Raw genomic sequence first — 13,288 nt, 5'->3', positions numbered from 1 at the left:
CAAACCTCCCCAGTGGGAACAAGGACAACATTTAAATTAGACAAAGATTATAATCCTTCAACTTTCTATCCAAAAAAAACAACATAACAAGTTTGGCTTTATATAATTTAAAAATGATAGTGAAGTAAGTGCAGCAGTCACTAAACATTCACTGCAGGTGTATCATGCTAGTGTATGTGTTTTAAATTACTAATGGTTGATTCACCTGCAGTGAATGTTTAGTGAATGTCACATTCATTGCCTTACAAATGTAGCCTGATGCTTGTCTGTAAGGAGTGATTTCTGACACTGTCTGCTGCTGCTCTTTAAACTAAAACTTCAATGACATGCTAAGTTGAAGCACACTGCCTGCCTCCAGCCACCAGGGCTAGCAGGCAAGATTATGAGCCCTGTAGACCTCTATTCTGGCCGCATTGGAATCTAGGAGTTAAAGTTCAGGAGGAGAGCCATGCTGCAGGCCTCTATTGGACTACTATTCCCAGAGGAGAGATAGTGCTAAGGGAAGAGACAGAGGCTGTTTTCCTGGGCTGCTGAATGGACTGGCACTTTTTTTTTTTTCGCACAGGGAACTGCAGCAAGCACATCTTCCTGTCTGGGTGTGTGTCCACCTCACACAGGCAGTGACTTGAGTGGAGGTCAAAGCCCTATACACAGAGCTGGAGTGAGATAGGGAGAACGGATTGGAGTGCACAGAGACTGAGGACTGAGTCATTGCAGGATACAATCTTTTGCTGCACAGGCACTGGAGCATTGTAGTCTAGTGAACTGAGGACCGAAGACACACTTTAACAATACAGAGGAGACCAGTACAGTGGGACTTTCATAGCTGTATTGCTGGATTGGTGAGAGGGCCTTGCAGTCATAACCTGCTTGCTGCTATCAGAGACTGAACATCTAGGGATTAGATACTTAACCAGCAACCTATGCCACTGCATGCAGATTCCATTGGGACTGTATTCATATGCATCGTTATAAAGATTGGGTCCCAACGTTAGCTGGCTGAAGATACAGGGTATAGGACTATCTCAGGACTGTCTCTTTAGATAAGCTGCTCTAAAAGGACTCCAGAGTGCTGGAGTACTAGTGCACTTTAGTAGTATATTGGTAGCAGGAATGTTATGCCAATATTGTTTACCATTACTCTTGATGTGGTTTGTGCCATTGCTTAATATTGATTTGCTGTTCACCCGGTATAGATCTGTTTAAATTCTGTAACCATTACTTTAAACTAATTCCACAAGACAGCTCTTTGTCTGAAGAGGTTTTTTTTTATGTACATTCTACCTGTCTCTATATGTACATATTGACACTCTCTTTAATTCATTAAAATAGAACATACTTTTTTACTCTTAATCAGACTGCTGTTTATCTTCAGATACAGAATTATAACTGTGTATGCTCGATGCAATACAACAACTGCTATCCATTTAACCTGGTGTGTCAGAGGGGTCAAGGTCATTCACAGAGTTGAGGCAAAGAACAGAGAACCTAAACTACCATGCAGATCCTTTAGGAGTAGTGCTACATAAATATACTCCTAAATATTAACTATTGAAGAAGGGCTAAAGGGCTTATTTTAGGGGTTATGCGTTAGGGGCTCACTTTAGGAGTAGTGGTGAGCCAACCCAAGTCCCTGAGTTTGGTTCAGGGTTGGTTTGCCAAACTGTACTGAAGTTTGGATACCGAATCCCAACCCCACTGCAGTCAATAGAAGCTGAATCCTATAAATGAGTAATGTACATTTTCTAGGCAAGGGATTGGTAAACTAATGGCATAGGGCACAGGGCTGGACACTGCCCTGGGGGCCCTAATGCTGTGTCCTGTTATTTATCAGTAAAGGAACAACACCATGGAGAGCACAGACATTCCACGCTCTGGAAAGTTTTGAAGAACTTTGCTGAAGGCTGCAGCAATTAAAAGCATGTCACTCTACCCGCCATAGAAGTAAGTATTCACAGTGTTCTGCTATTATTTAGATTTTTTTGCGGAAACATCACAGTCACTTTAAGTGGTGGAAAAAGGGGATTTAAAGTGGAACTTAATCAGAAAATTAAGTCCTGATAGATTACTTCATGCTAACCCCTTTTTCAGGTATAGCTGCCTGATGAAAGAGCGCGCCTGGACTCATCTCGTCCTGCACATGCTCAGAAACGCATTGCACTTTGATGACGTCAGATGCCACATGTGCTGATCCCGGACATCTTGGAGACTCTGCCAGGCTCCACCATCCATGCTGCATATGCAGGGCACCATCTGCTGGCAGACACCTTGGAGTTTCCACCAGGCTTACCATCCATGTTGCACATGCACAGCACCACCTGCTGACAGACTCAATTGATCTCCTCTCTGGATCAGACACACAACAACATCTGGCTACGGACGTCTCACCCTCTTACCCATGAGCCTGTTTTTAAATTCTAAGATGTGAGTTACTACTTATCTTTCTATTAAATACCTTCACAGTACACACTTAGAGGTGCTGTGTTTCTTTGTTTTTCCTTTATGTTCTATACATGCCTTTGTACATCCCACTAAAAGCTGATGACTGGTTCACTGGCTACATAGCAGAAAAAGCTTCAGGAGGTTTGGTTTAGCACAAAATTATTTTTTGTTTCTCATATTTTCAGTAAGTCCCCTTTTAATACCTGTATGAAGTTGAAAATTCAGCCTATCTTTGTTTCTTTGTTTCGTGTTTGGAGCTGTCCATGATGTGGGGCAGCAAATGCCAGTTATGCGCAAACCAACTGTATTGTTCCTGTAAAGGATAAAATGTAGGGTTACCATGGCAAATCTGCAGAATGTTTGTATGGTCTATAAATCTTTCACACATGAAAGAGATCTACAGTAATGCAGCTGTAAAATGCAACTTAGATTACAGAATAATTATCACTGGTAACACACCAGTGTTTATTTCTCTACCCACTTGCCCTCCAGAGGATTTACCCCCCTTCCTGACCAGTCCATTATTTGTGATACAGCGCTGCATTACTTTAACTGACAATTGTGCGGGAGAGATTTCTTTTGGTGGTATTTGATCACCTCTGCGTTTTTTATTAATTCCGCTATACAAAAAAAAAATAAGATCGACAATTTTTATAATAAAACATTATTGTTTATTTTTGCTATTAAACATGTCCAGTAAAAAAAATTTAAAAAATCTAATTTCGTCATAAATTTAGACCAAAATGTATTCTGTTACATGTCTTTGATAAAAAAAAAAACCCAATACGTGTAAATGAATTGGTTTGCATGAAAGCTATAGCGTCTACATATGGCGGTATAGATACTGAAATGTTTTATTTTTTTTAATAGTAATAGCAGTGATCAGCGACTTATAGCGGGACTGTGGGAATACGGCAGGCATTCTGACACTGAGGGGGAAATGACTAACGGTCACTGACATCCCCAGTGACAACAATACAGTGATCAGTGCTAATAAAAAGCACTGACACTGTACTAATGACACTGGGCAGGAAGGGGTTAACATCTGGGGCAGTCAAAGGGTTAACTGTGTGCTGTTTTACTGTGTGCTGCTTTATGCACACGTGCCCCCTACCTGGAGATGCAACTTCATGTATATATAAGCGGTTAAAAAGGAACAAAAACCTTACATGCTTTCACTTTAATATTATTGAAAACAACAAACATTAAAAATAAATGCATCAAAAACAGATTGTCGAATAAAAAGTAGTTTAAAATTGCCAATTTTCCAGCCTGGTTATTATGACAACATTCATCTACAGATTATCTTTTCATACAAGCGAACTTCAATTGACTGATATCAAACTGCAGAGTCCTATCTTATGTCTATAGGTAGTTTTACCCCAGTATTAACACTGCCTCTTATCTGTGCATGTATGTAAGTACATCCATGCTATGAATTTATTCTATTTCAAGCTTCGACACACTGAATCCTCGAAGGATCCCCCATTGTTTATGTAAAATCAATTGGGCATTACTAACTTCAAGCTACACCTCGAATTGCTGTTCATGGTCAATCAATAGCTCTTGCAATTGGTGTGAGCTGTTAGATCTATAAAATTTCAAGACTTACACAAAACAAACTGGTGAAGAACCCTGCTTTTACATCTCAATTTCAGGCCATTTGGCAGGCAAAGCTCTGTGGCTTCCAGGTAGTGGGCTGCCTCACTTGCCAAAAGGTATGCACAGGAGTCAGACAGGACAAGTGTTAGCAAGAACTGGTGAAGCTTCACCTGTCAGAACAGCCTGGTATATTGAGCTTACACCAGTTCCTTGGTCACCACCACCTGCCCAATTTCTGCAGAACTGTCCCAATTCTTGAATGTTTAATGTGGTTCTAAAGTCTAACTGTTTCTTACCTTAATACATTCCTTCCCCACTAACTGTTCCCCCCACCTCCATCCCTAAACACTTACCTGGCACCACTTACCACTCCAGCGCTGTCCCATCTACAGCACCACTCTGCCACTTCCCACGAGACTCTGAGACACAGGAGATTCTGTCAGTCAAACTCTTGTGAGGAGGGAATGGGAGCATGGCGTACCAGCACTTTGTGTGTCTATGAATGGACACAGCCCAGCTCAGGAGTGCTCCCGCACAGGTGCCCGCATAGCACATGGCTCACTTTGGGAGGACTCACAAGAAGGAGAAGCAGACAGCACCAGTGGGAGACCGCCAAAAAAGAGTTAAGGGATCACTCTATGCAATATCGTTACACAAAAGAGGCAAGCATAACGTCTTTTATTTGATTTAAAAAATTGCCTTCAGAATCACTTTAACCACTTCCTGTCCGCCCTATAGCAGATATAGGTGGCTGCGGTTGTCAATCGGGTCCCGGCCGGTAATTACTTGTCAGCGCCCGGTGATTGACGAGCATCTCTGACGGAGGGGGGGAGAACTGTTACTAAACAAAACAGTTCTCTCCTCTGTCAGCTCATGCTTTGCAGTGTGCTTACAGTGAAGTACTAACACACAACCCCTAGTAAAACAGCACACAGTCAACCCTTTGATTGCCCCACGTGTTAACCCCTTCCTGCCCAGTGTCATTAGTACAGTGTCAGTGCTTTTTGTTAGCACTGACCACTGTATTGGTGTCAGAATGCCCGCCGCAGTCCCGCTATAAATTGCTGATCGCTGCCATTACTAATAAAACATTTTTTTTAATTATATATACCGCCATTTGTAAATGCTATAACTTTCACGTAAACCAATTAATTTACACGTATTGGCAATCTTGTCTCCCGACTCCCTTTCTTCTCATCTTCTCTCTCTCTACAACGAACTTCTCTTTTTTCTCTTCTCCCTATATGTTCTTTTTTTTTTTTTTGGGGGGGGGTTTATACTCTTGATCATGCAGAGCTATCTCATTTCATTCCTTAAATCTCGCTGGGGATGCCCCCCTCAAAACTCTGTTTATTCATATCTCCGTAATATATGATACTAGCTGATGTTATTTATACTTCCATCTTTCTGTTGTATGGAATCATTTTCACCTACCCACATGGATCATCGTCAAACCTGTGATGTGGATTTTCTTATGTTTATCTACTTGTACTTGTTTTTATTTTTTCTCATGCCTTGTTTTGTTAATCTGCTGAAAAAGTAATAAAGACAAATTTGCCTTTAATTTACACATATCAGAATACATTTTGCCCTAAATTTGCAGATTTAAAAAAAAAATTTACTGGACATGTTTAATAGCAAAAAGTAAAAAACATAGTTTTTTTCTCAAAATTGTTGGTCTTTTTTTTTTATAGTGCAAACAATAAAAAATGCAGAGGCGATCAAAACCACCAAAAGAAAGCTCAATTTGTGGGAAAAAAAGGATGTAAATTTCATTTGGGTGCAGAATTTCATGACCGTGCAATTGTCAGTTAAAGTAAGGCAGCTCCGTAATGCAAAAAATAGCCCGGTCAGGAAGGGGGGTAAATCCTTTTGAGAGCAAGTGGTTAAAGAGATGAAAATTTACATGAGCTTCTACTATGGTCAAAATTTAAAAACATATATTCATTACCACATTGCGTTTGAACTATTTCCAGCCTACTATTAATCTAAAAGATCTTGAAGTCTATAAACCTACTTTGTGAAGACCCCCACACATTTACTGTCTTGAATTTTGTGACACATAATCGCTGTGCCCCATGCAGTGGTGTATTTAGGTTTTGTGCTGCCCTAGGAAACACAAAAATTGCCCCCCCCCCGCCACAGAGAGACCCTGACACCGAACAGCACCCCTCTCCCTCAAGAGAGCCTGATGTTGACCGACAACACCCCAGCCCCCCACCCGAGACAGCCTTCCACTACCACCACCCCCCATACACTGGCAACACCCCCCCGACCCTGTATGAGAGAAGACACTCACCTTCACAGCTCTGGACATCCCCGGGAACAAGAGTCAGGCTCTACATACACCATCAAGCAGCTCGCAGCCTCTCTCAGATCCCACCTGGTCCCCATGCTACATGTGTCCGTTCTTCCATACCTTCTGTTTGGTGGGCAGCACTGCCCCCTGAAAAATGCCACTGCCCCCCTGAAAAATGCCACCCTAGGCAAATGCCTTGTTTGCCTTGTGGTAAATACACCCCTGGCCCCATGTGTGAACAGTACTGTGTCACAAAATTCACAGAGGCTGCCTACTGAACTACAGAGGTGCTGATAGGAGGAGTTTCAGGAGGCGGAGTTAGTACAGAAATCAATGCTTGCAGGCAGTAGGGTACCATGGGATATGTAGCCCTTAGAAATGGAAAGTAAACAGCAGAGGAGAGGCTGCACAGCACGCAGGCAATCCAGGAAGTCGAAAAGATGGCCAACAGACCAGCACAACTCACAACGTGAAAGGTTTTTTTTCAAGTAAGCTTATATTAGATTTTCAAAAATAATTATTGTTTGTATTGTCATTACAATACTGATGTTATACAAGGAAAGTGTAACCATAGAGCTCCTTTAAGAATAACTCAAGGTTGATTACTTCGGAAAAAAAAAAGTATTTTGTGCGTATTACTAAACAACAAATACACAATGGTTACAGTAGCAAGAGGGGGAAATATTATTTATGTATTTATTTCTTATTGAAAACCATTACCTGTTCTCAGAAGAAGAATAAAATGACCATTTATTAGATTGCTCTTTGAAGCCTTTGACCCGTTTCTTGTGGAATTCAGATTCCAGGACACTTCTTGAGCTTCGAATACTATGTAAGCTTTTATCACTTTGTTCATCACATCTCTTTTCCTTAACCTGGGTAGTTGGAAGCTGAAACACAAAAGTTGTTAGCTCCATGTAAGAATGTGATAGAATGAGGGAGTCTGTGTTGTACTTAGCAACTATGTAGACTTCTGCTTTTCACTGCATAGCCTTCAACAGGAACATCAAAGGCATACCCTGCTTGGATGCATTTGGCTACACAAATATTTCCTCTTTCAGACATTTATTAAATAAAATTAATTGGGGTCTTTCATAAAATGTTTGTATTGATCCATTAAACAGAGCGTTTCCCAATACAATAAACAGAAATAAAGTGTTACTACCGTAAAAAAGGTATCAGAGGAAAATTCTAATTCTTTTCTTAAATCTGATTTTTAAGAGAGATTTTTTTTTTCTGATGGAAGTTGCCTTTGTATTTGACAATTATACAGGTCTATTTTGAAGCACTATTGATACCAACGCAATATATGGAAGATAAAATCACAATTTGCACTATTTTATCCAGAACATCTTACCAATGATCTCACTGTTGTTGAAGGAGGCAGGAAAACAATTTGTTGCTCTCTCCATGTTCTTGTGTAGCATTGTGAAACATCTGTATATTTGGGGTACTTGTCTTCTGCTGCACCATAACTTACATTTGTTCCCCTAAAGGGAGAACAGAAGCTTTGTTCAGCTACTGAAAAGTATTTTACATATGGAACTGACATAGTTGCACAACAGAATCTGTATGTAAGAGCCTTTTTGATGTTTGTCCCTTGAGCATTTTGCTATATTTCCATATTTGTCTGTATTATATTAGCCATAGCCCAATATGACATGCAGGCATGCACACATACAGCATGTTTTCCTTTGTTTTTACTTGTGACCATCAGCCCTGGTTCACACTGAATGTGGCTTTGGCTTTTTGTGGCGTATGTTTTAATGGTGCTGGCCAGTGCGATTTCAAGTGTGGTTTCCGACATCAGTGCGACTACATGCACAGATGCCAATGCAAGTTGCACATGAAATAGTGCAGGACCCTTTTTCAATATTGGTGCAAGTCGGAGTCACACCAATTTAACCAATTGCCTACTGGGCACTTATACCTCCTTCCTGCCCAGGCCAATTTTCAGCTTTCAGCACTGTCACACTTTGAATGACAATTACACAGTCATGCAATATTATACCCGTATGAAATTTTTATAATTTTTTCACATAAATAGAGCTTTCTTTTGGTGGTATTTACTTGCCACTGGGTGTTAAATTTTTTCCGCTATAAACAAAAGAAAGAGCAAAAAATGTGAAAAAAAAGTATTTCTTTGTTTCTATTGTAAAATTTTTCAAACAGGTAATTTTTCTCCTTCACTGAAGTGCATTGATGAGGCTGCACTGATAGGCAGCACTGATAGGCAGCACTGATAGGTTGCACTGATGGGCAGCACTGATAATGCTTCACTGATGGGTGGCACTGTGGTTCACTGATGGGCAGAACTGCTGGGCGGCACTGATAGGCGGCACTGATGGACACAGGTGGGTGGCACTGATGGACACAGGTGGATGGCACTGATCATCAGTGCCCTGATGACCAGTGCCGATCTCTTCACTAATGATTGCTGGTTTTCAGCAGTACTTTCCTCGTGCTGTAACAGCGTGAGGAAAGTGCAGCCGATAACTGGTAACTGTATTTACCCGGTGATCTGCTGTGTCATTGGACACAGCTGATCACGTGGTAAAAGGGCGCCGTGATTGACCATTTAACGTATCACGTGATCAGCTCTCCGCAGGACACAGCAATCACCAGGGGCACGCAGAGGGGCGTTTTCTGGAATGACATCCATAGACGTCGTCCCAGGATTACACAACTGCGCTGTAGCCATCCTTCGGTTCTATAGGCACAAATAGGGTGTGACTTGTCATGCAATTTGAACTGTCAAATTGCATGACGAATCGCATTGGCGTGAACAGGGGCTCACTGTATGTGTTGCATACACCTGAGACGATGCCCATTCCTTGTTAAGTTTCATAAACAGCATTTTGTAGAAAAAGGACTTTAGTTTCACATTGTTCTTTTTGAACCCATTTACACCTAAGTGTTGTAGTAACGTACATTACCGCAAATCACCATGCATGTATTAGTGCATTGCAATGCCGTTAACTTTCAATGCACTAAGGCAACCTACCTGCAACATACATTCACTGCAGTACACCACAACGCAGGTAAATGCACTATTGTATGTTTTGGTGCACTGCATTAGAAAAAATGCTGTGTGCTTGTTTGTTTGTACGTTCCTGTGTGGTAACAGGCTATGGATTTGAATGGGCTGCCTTACTCTAACACGTTACTGCTCAACATAATGCACTAATCCATCTAGTTCAATCAATAGAACAAAATAAATAGATAGAAAACCTCCATATACACAATTCTATACTAACAGTTGATGCAGAGGAAGGCAAAAAAAGCCCCAATATAAAGCATAGTCTAATTTGCTCCAGTGAGGGAAAAAAAACTCTTCCTGACACCCCCTCCCCCCCCCCAGGAGGCAAGTGGATATTCCCTGGAGCATTAATGTAGCACGGAAAAACGTCAACATGAGAATAAGCTTTTCAGGTCTCCAGCAAGGTACCTATATATTTATATTGCTTTTACTCTATAACACCAAAAAGTAATATTCATCTGCAAATGCCAGCACTTAGATACAAAATTATTAGTATTACTTTTGTAATGATATAAAAATGCATGATACAGCAAAAGGCGTTGCTTTTTACTGTATATTCATAGGGGATCAAGTGAAGGAATTTGACCCAGGTATTTAGCTGTAAAATTAATATTGTATTAAGAATGCAACGGTTAAGTCCCAGATTAAGTCAGACACTGCATAAACAGTATAAATTACCTTTCCTACTTAAAGAAAAGCCTCATCAGTACAATTTGTGCAATTAATTCATTTAGGATAGTAAACTGGCACAGGAAAGACTTTGTTATCTATTCCCGCGGCTGATCAATGGCATTAACTGGTCAATCCATTAGGTGATGCAGCAGATTTCCTTGATAGCTACTTCTTTTAAAGCAAAAGCAGTAATAGTACCGTATTATTTCCCATAAAACAGTCTATCAAGGTGCTGTGTGCTTACAGCCTTGATTACCAGAGCTTGCTGATGCAGCCCTAATAAAATAGAAGGTATTTATTCTGTATATCATTGTGTTCTTTCCAAATCCAGAGAGACAGTTCTTCCTCCCTTTAGTACCATGAGGTTGAAGCATGCAAATCTGCTACTTATATGCCCCCAAGACCACTTCAGAATACATTTTTTTCTGCTCTGATGCATGAGTACTAGACCGTAGAAGAAACTGTTACATTTAGCACAGAAGAGGTTTATAGGTTTAAAACAGCCAAATGTGATATATTTTTATAATAAAGAAAAGTCATACTGACAAGTGTAGCAGACCGTTATTGAAAAAAACAAAACTAATACCTCTGGTACACCAATGGTATGTGTATTGGCCACAGGGACAAAAGGAATGATTGATATGTATGTCATCACTTGCTATCAAAGAATAAATAAGCACTGTAACTTGCCAGAATGTGGATAATGAGCACATACTATAGTAAGGGCTTTTGTACATAGGCAATTGTATTTGCATTTCTCCCTATACAAGTCAGCAGGAATACAAAAGTAGCTTTGAAGGAGCTTCAGAAGAATCTCAGAAGTGCCTCCAATTGATCATATATGCAAGCTGAGCTTGCTCCATTTGGCCATCCTCATAAGCCCTAAAGCAGGCCTTCGGTACCAGTGAATGGCTACTGTATCCCTCTGGCTGTCAATTAAACATTAATGTAATATACATCAATAAAGACATTTTTTAAATTATTCTTATCATCATCATGTAATGGGTTATTATAAATGAACAGGAACAGTACTTTATTTTTCATCTATTCCAAAAAATTACTTTACTATGCCCTAACCCTTCACGTGCCTATAACAATTAACTCAGGTTTGAACTGCACCCTCAAATTTAATTTAACTGTAAAACTGAGCCTCTAATACTTAGGGGTGTATTTATAAAATGTTTGCAGAGCTATTTGTCCTTGGATACTGCATGTACATTAAGCCTGTGTCCATGGGGCTATTTTCTCTCTCAATCGAATGCACGATTCAGGAAAATACTGTATTATGGCCAATAGATGGAGTTGACAATCATGGGAAAAAAATGTTTACTATGATTATAAGCTCCATCTAGTGGCCATAATTCACACATTCATTCTGGAAAATAAGCCAATAATATTTAATTTTGACCCCATTCACACAGAATGATTGTACATGCAGTTTCACAGTAAGGATAGTTCTGCACTATACATGGGCAGCACAGTGGCTAAATTGTTAGAGTTTCCCCCTGGCAGCACTAGGGTTGTTGGTTCGGATCCCAACCACTGCACCACCTGCTTGGAGTTTGCATGTTCTCCCTGTGCCTGCGTGGGTTTCCTCCAGGTACTCCGGTTTCCTACCACACGTCAAAGACATGCTGGTAGGTGAATTGGCTCCTATCTAAATTGGCCCTAGTACGTGTATGTTTGAATGTGAGTTAGGGATCTTAGATCGCCTTGAGGGCAGGGACTGATGTGAATGTACAATATATATGTAAAGTGCTGCATAAATTGATGGTGCTATATAAGTACCTATAATAAAAATGTACATGTTCCAGAACATTAGCTCTGAATATGGTAGGTGGTGGTTAAAACCTCTGTCATTTCTTTTTTATCTGGAAAGAAAATGAAAATCTCTCCAAGGTGAATGGAAACCCCTGTTTAGACATTTGGGACCTGATGGCTCCCACACCAGAGGCATATTTACCACAAGGCAAACAAAGCATTTGCCTAGGGCGACATTTTTCAGGGGGCAGCAACATTTTTCAGTGGGGCAGTGCTGCCCCCAAAAGAATGGATGGAAGAAGGGACACACGCAGCATGGGGACCAGGTGGGATCTGAGAGAGGCTGAGGGCTGCTTGTTGGTGTATACAGAGCCTGACTCTCGTTCACGGGGGTTTCCAGAGCTGTGAAGGTGAGTGTGTTCTCTCGCTGGGGTGGGGTTGCCAGTGTTATGGGTTGCGGTGATAGTGGAAGGAGCTCTCGGGTGGGGGTGGGTGGGCTGGGGTGTTGTTGGTCAATGTAAGGCTCTCAGCGTGGGGGAGGGGGGTGTTAGTCGGTGGCAGGGTCTCTCCATGGGGGAGGGGGGGGGACAATTTTGCCTAGGGCAGCACAAAGCCTAAATACACCACTGTCCAGCACCCAATTTATGGGCAAAATAATTAACTAAGGGATGGGTATTATATGTCATTATAGTCCTGCTATACTGTATAACTCAATTAAGAAGCAGCATAAATGAAATGTGTTTCTTAAAAAAGAATACTGCAATGTGGTTATTACTTAATTTCCAATACTATAGAAAAGCCATTCCTTACCTGATCCTTATTGGGAAACATTTCTCACCCTGCTTAATTCCCAACAGTAAAAAAAATAAGTTTAAGGATATAGTGGTTACGAAGAACATGAAAGATGAGCTAGGATTGTTATTTATTGATCACATGCTATAAAGTTGTACAGTACCTTAATGTTGTTGGAAGCCTTTTGAATAGGATGCTATGTATATTGTGGGCTTGCATTTTGTTCTTGTGATTGTTAATATTCTTTACGTTGAAAAAATCAACAAGACTCGGGAGGGTCATAATTTTGTCTGTGCTGTTTCCAGTCTTATTGATTGCAGGTAGATGGAGATCCGATAGTGGCATTATATGATATTACTGGCAGCCAAATTCTAAAATAAAAGGTTTGAATGTATGAAATTTAACACATAAAAAAAGAAAAATACAAACATGACTGTTAACTGTCTTCTTACTCTTCATAAAAAATGAGAAAAAGTGGAGAGGTGGGAGGTGACAGTATACATGCATGGGTGGGCTCCACCCAATGCCCAATCCCAGGACCATATATAAATGAGTAACCTCCACTAAGCGTGCATTCTCCTTTTTTTCCTCACTGCTCAGCTGGTTATGGAACTATTTAACCACTTGTCTACCGGGCACTTATACCCCCTTCTTTACCAGGCCAATTTTCATCTTTCAGC

The 13,288-nt window shown here is 40.7% G+C and overlaps 2 protein-coding genes across 2 annotated transcripts in view; one reads left to right on the top strand and one right to left on the bottom strand.

Moving 5' to 3' along the window:
* Positions 1-2,469, top strand: part of LOC149464856 (uncharacterized) — a 183,332-nt gene extending 180,863 nt beyond the window's left edge. Inside the window, exon 7 of the transcript XR_016312300.1 lies at positions 2,092-2,469. The gene's annotated coding sequence lies outside the window, so the exon portion shown is untranslated. The remainder of the gene's footprint in view (positions 1-2,091) is intronic.
* The window catches only part of LOC149464855 (uncharacterized), a 38,873-nt gene extending 25,920 nt beyond the window's left edge, over positions 1-12,953 (bottom strand). The window contains exons 1-4 of the mRNA XM_089674184.1: positions 12,772-12,953; positions 7,701-7,833; positions 7,064-7,233; positions 2,646-2,755 (exon numbers count right to left, since the gene is read on the bottom strand). Of these exons, the coding sequence (XP_089530310.1) occupies positions 2,646-2,755; positions 7,064-7,233; positions 7,701-7,833; positions 12,772-12,953 (595 nt within the window). The remainder of the gene's footprint in view (positions 1-2,645; positions 2,756-7,063; positions 7,234-7,700; positions 7,834-12,771) is intronic.
* Positions 12,954-13,288: the final 335 nt, after the last annotated feature.

The sequence above is a fragment of the Staurois parvus genome, unplaced genomic scaffold (assembly GCF_062004578.1).
Source record: "Staurois parvus isolate SC_StPar_1 unplaced genomic scaffold, SC_StPar_1.0 ptg000147l, whole genome shotgun sequence".
Lineage (NCBI taxonomy): Eukaryota > Metazoa > Chordata > Amphibia > Anura > Ranidae > Staurois > Staurois parvus.
Note: the sequence above shows the minus strand (reverse complement) of the source record. Positions and strands in the feature narration are given on the sequence as shown.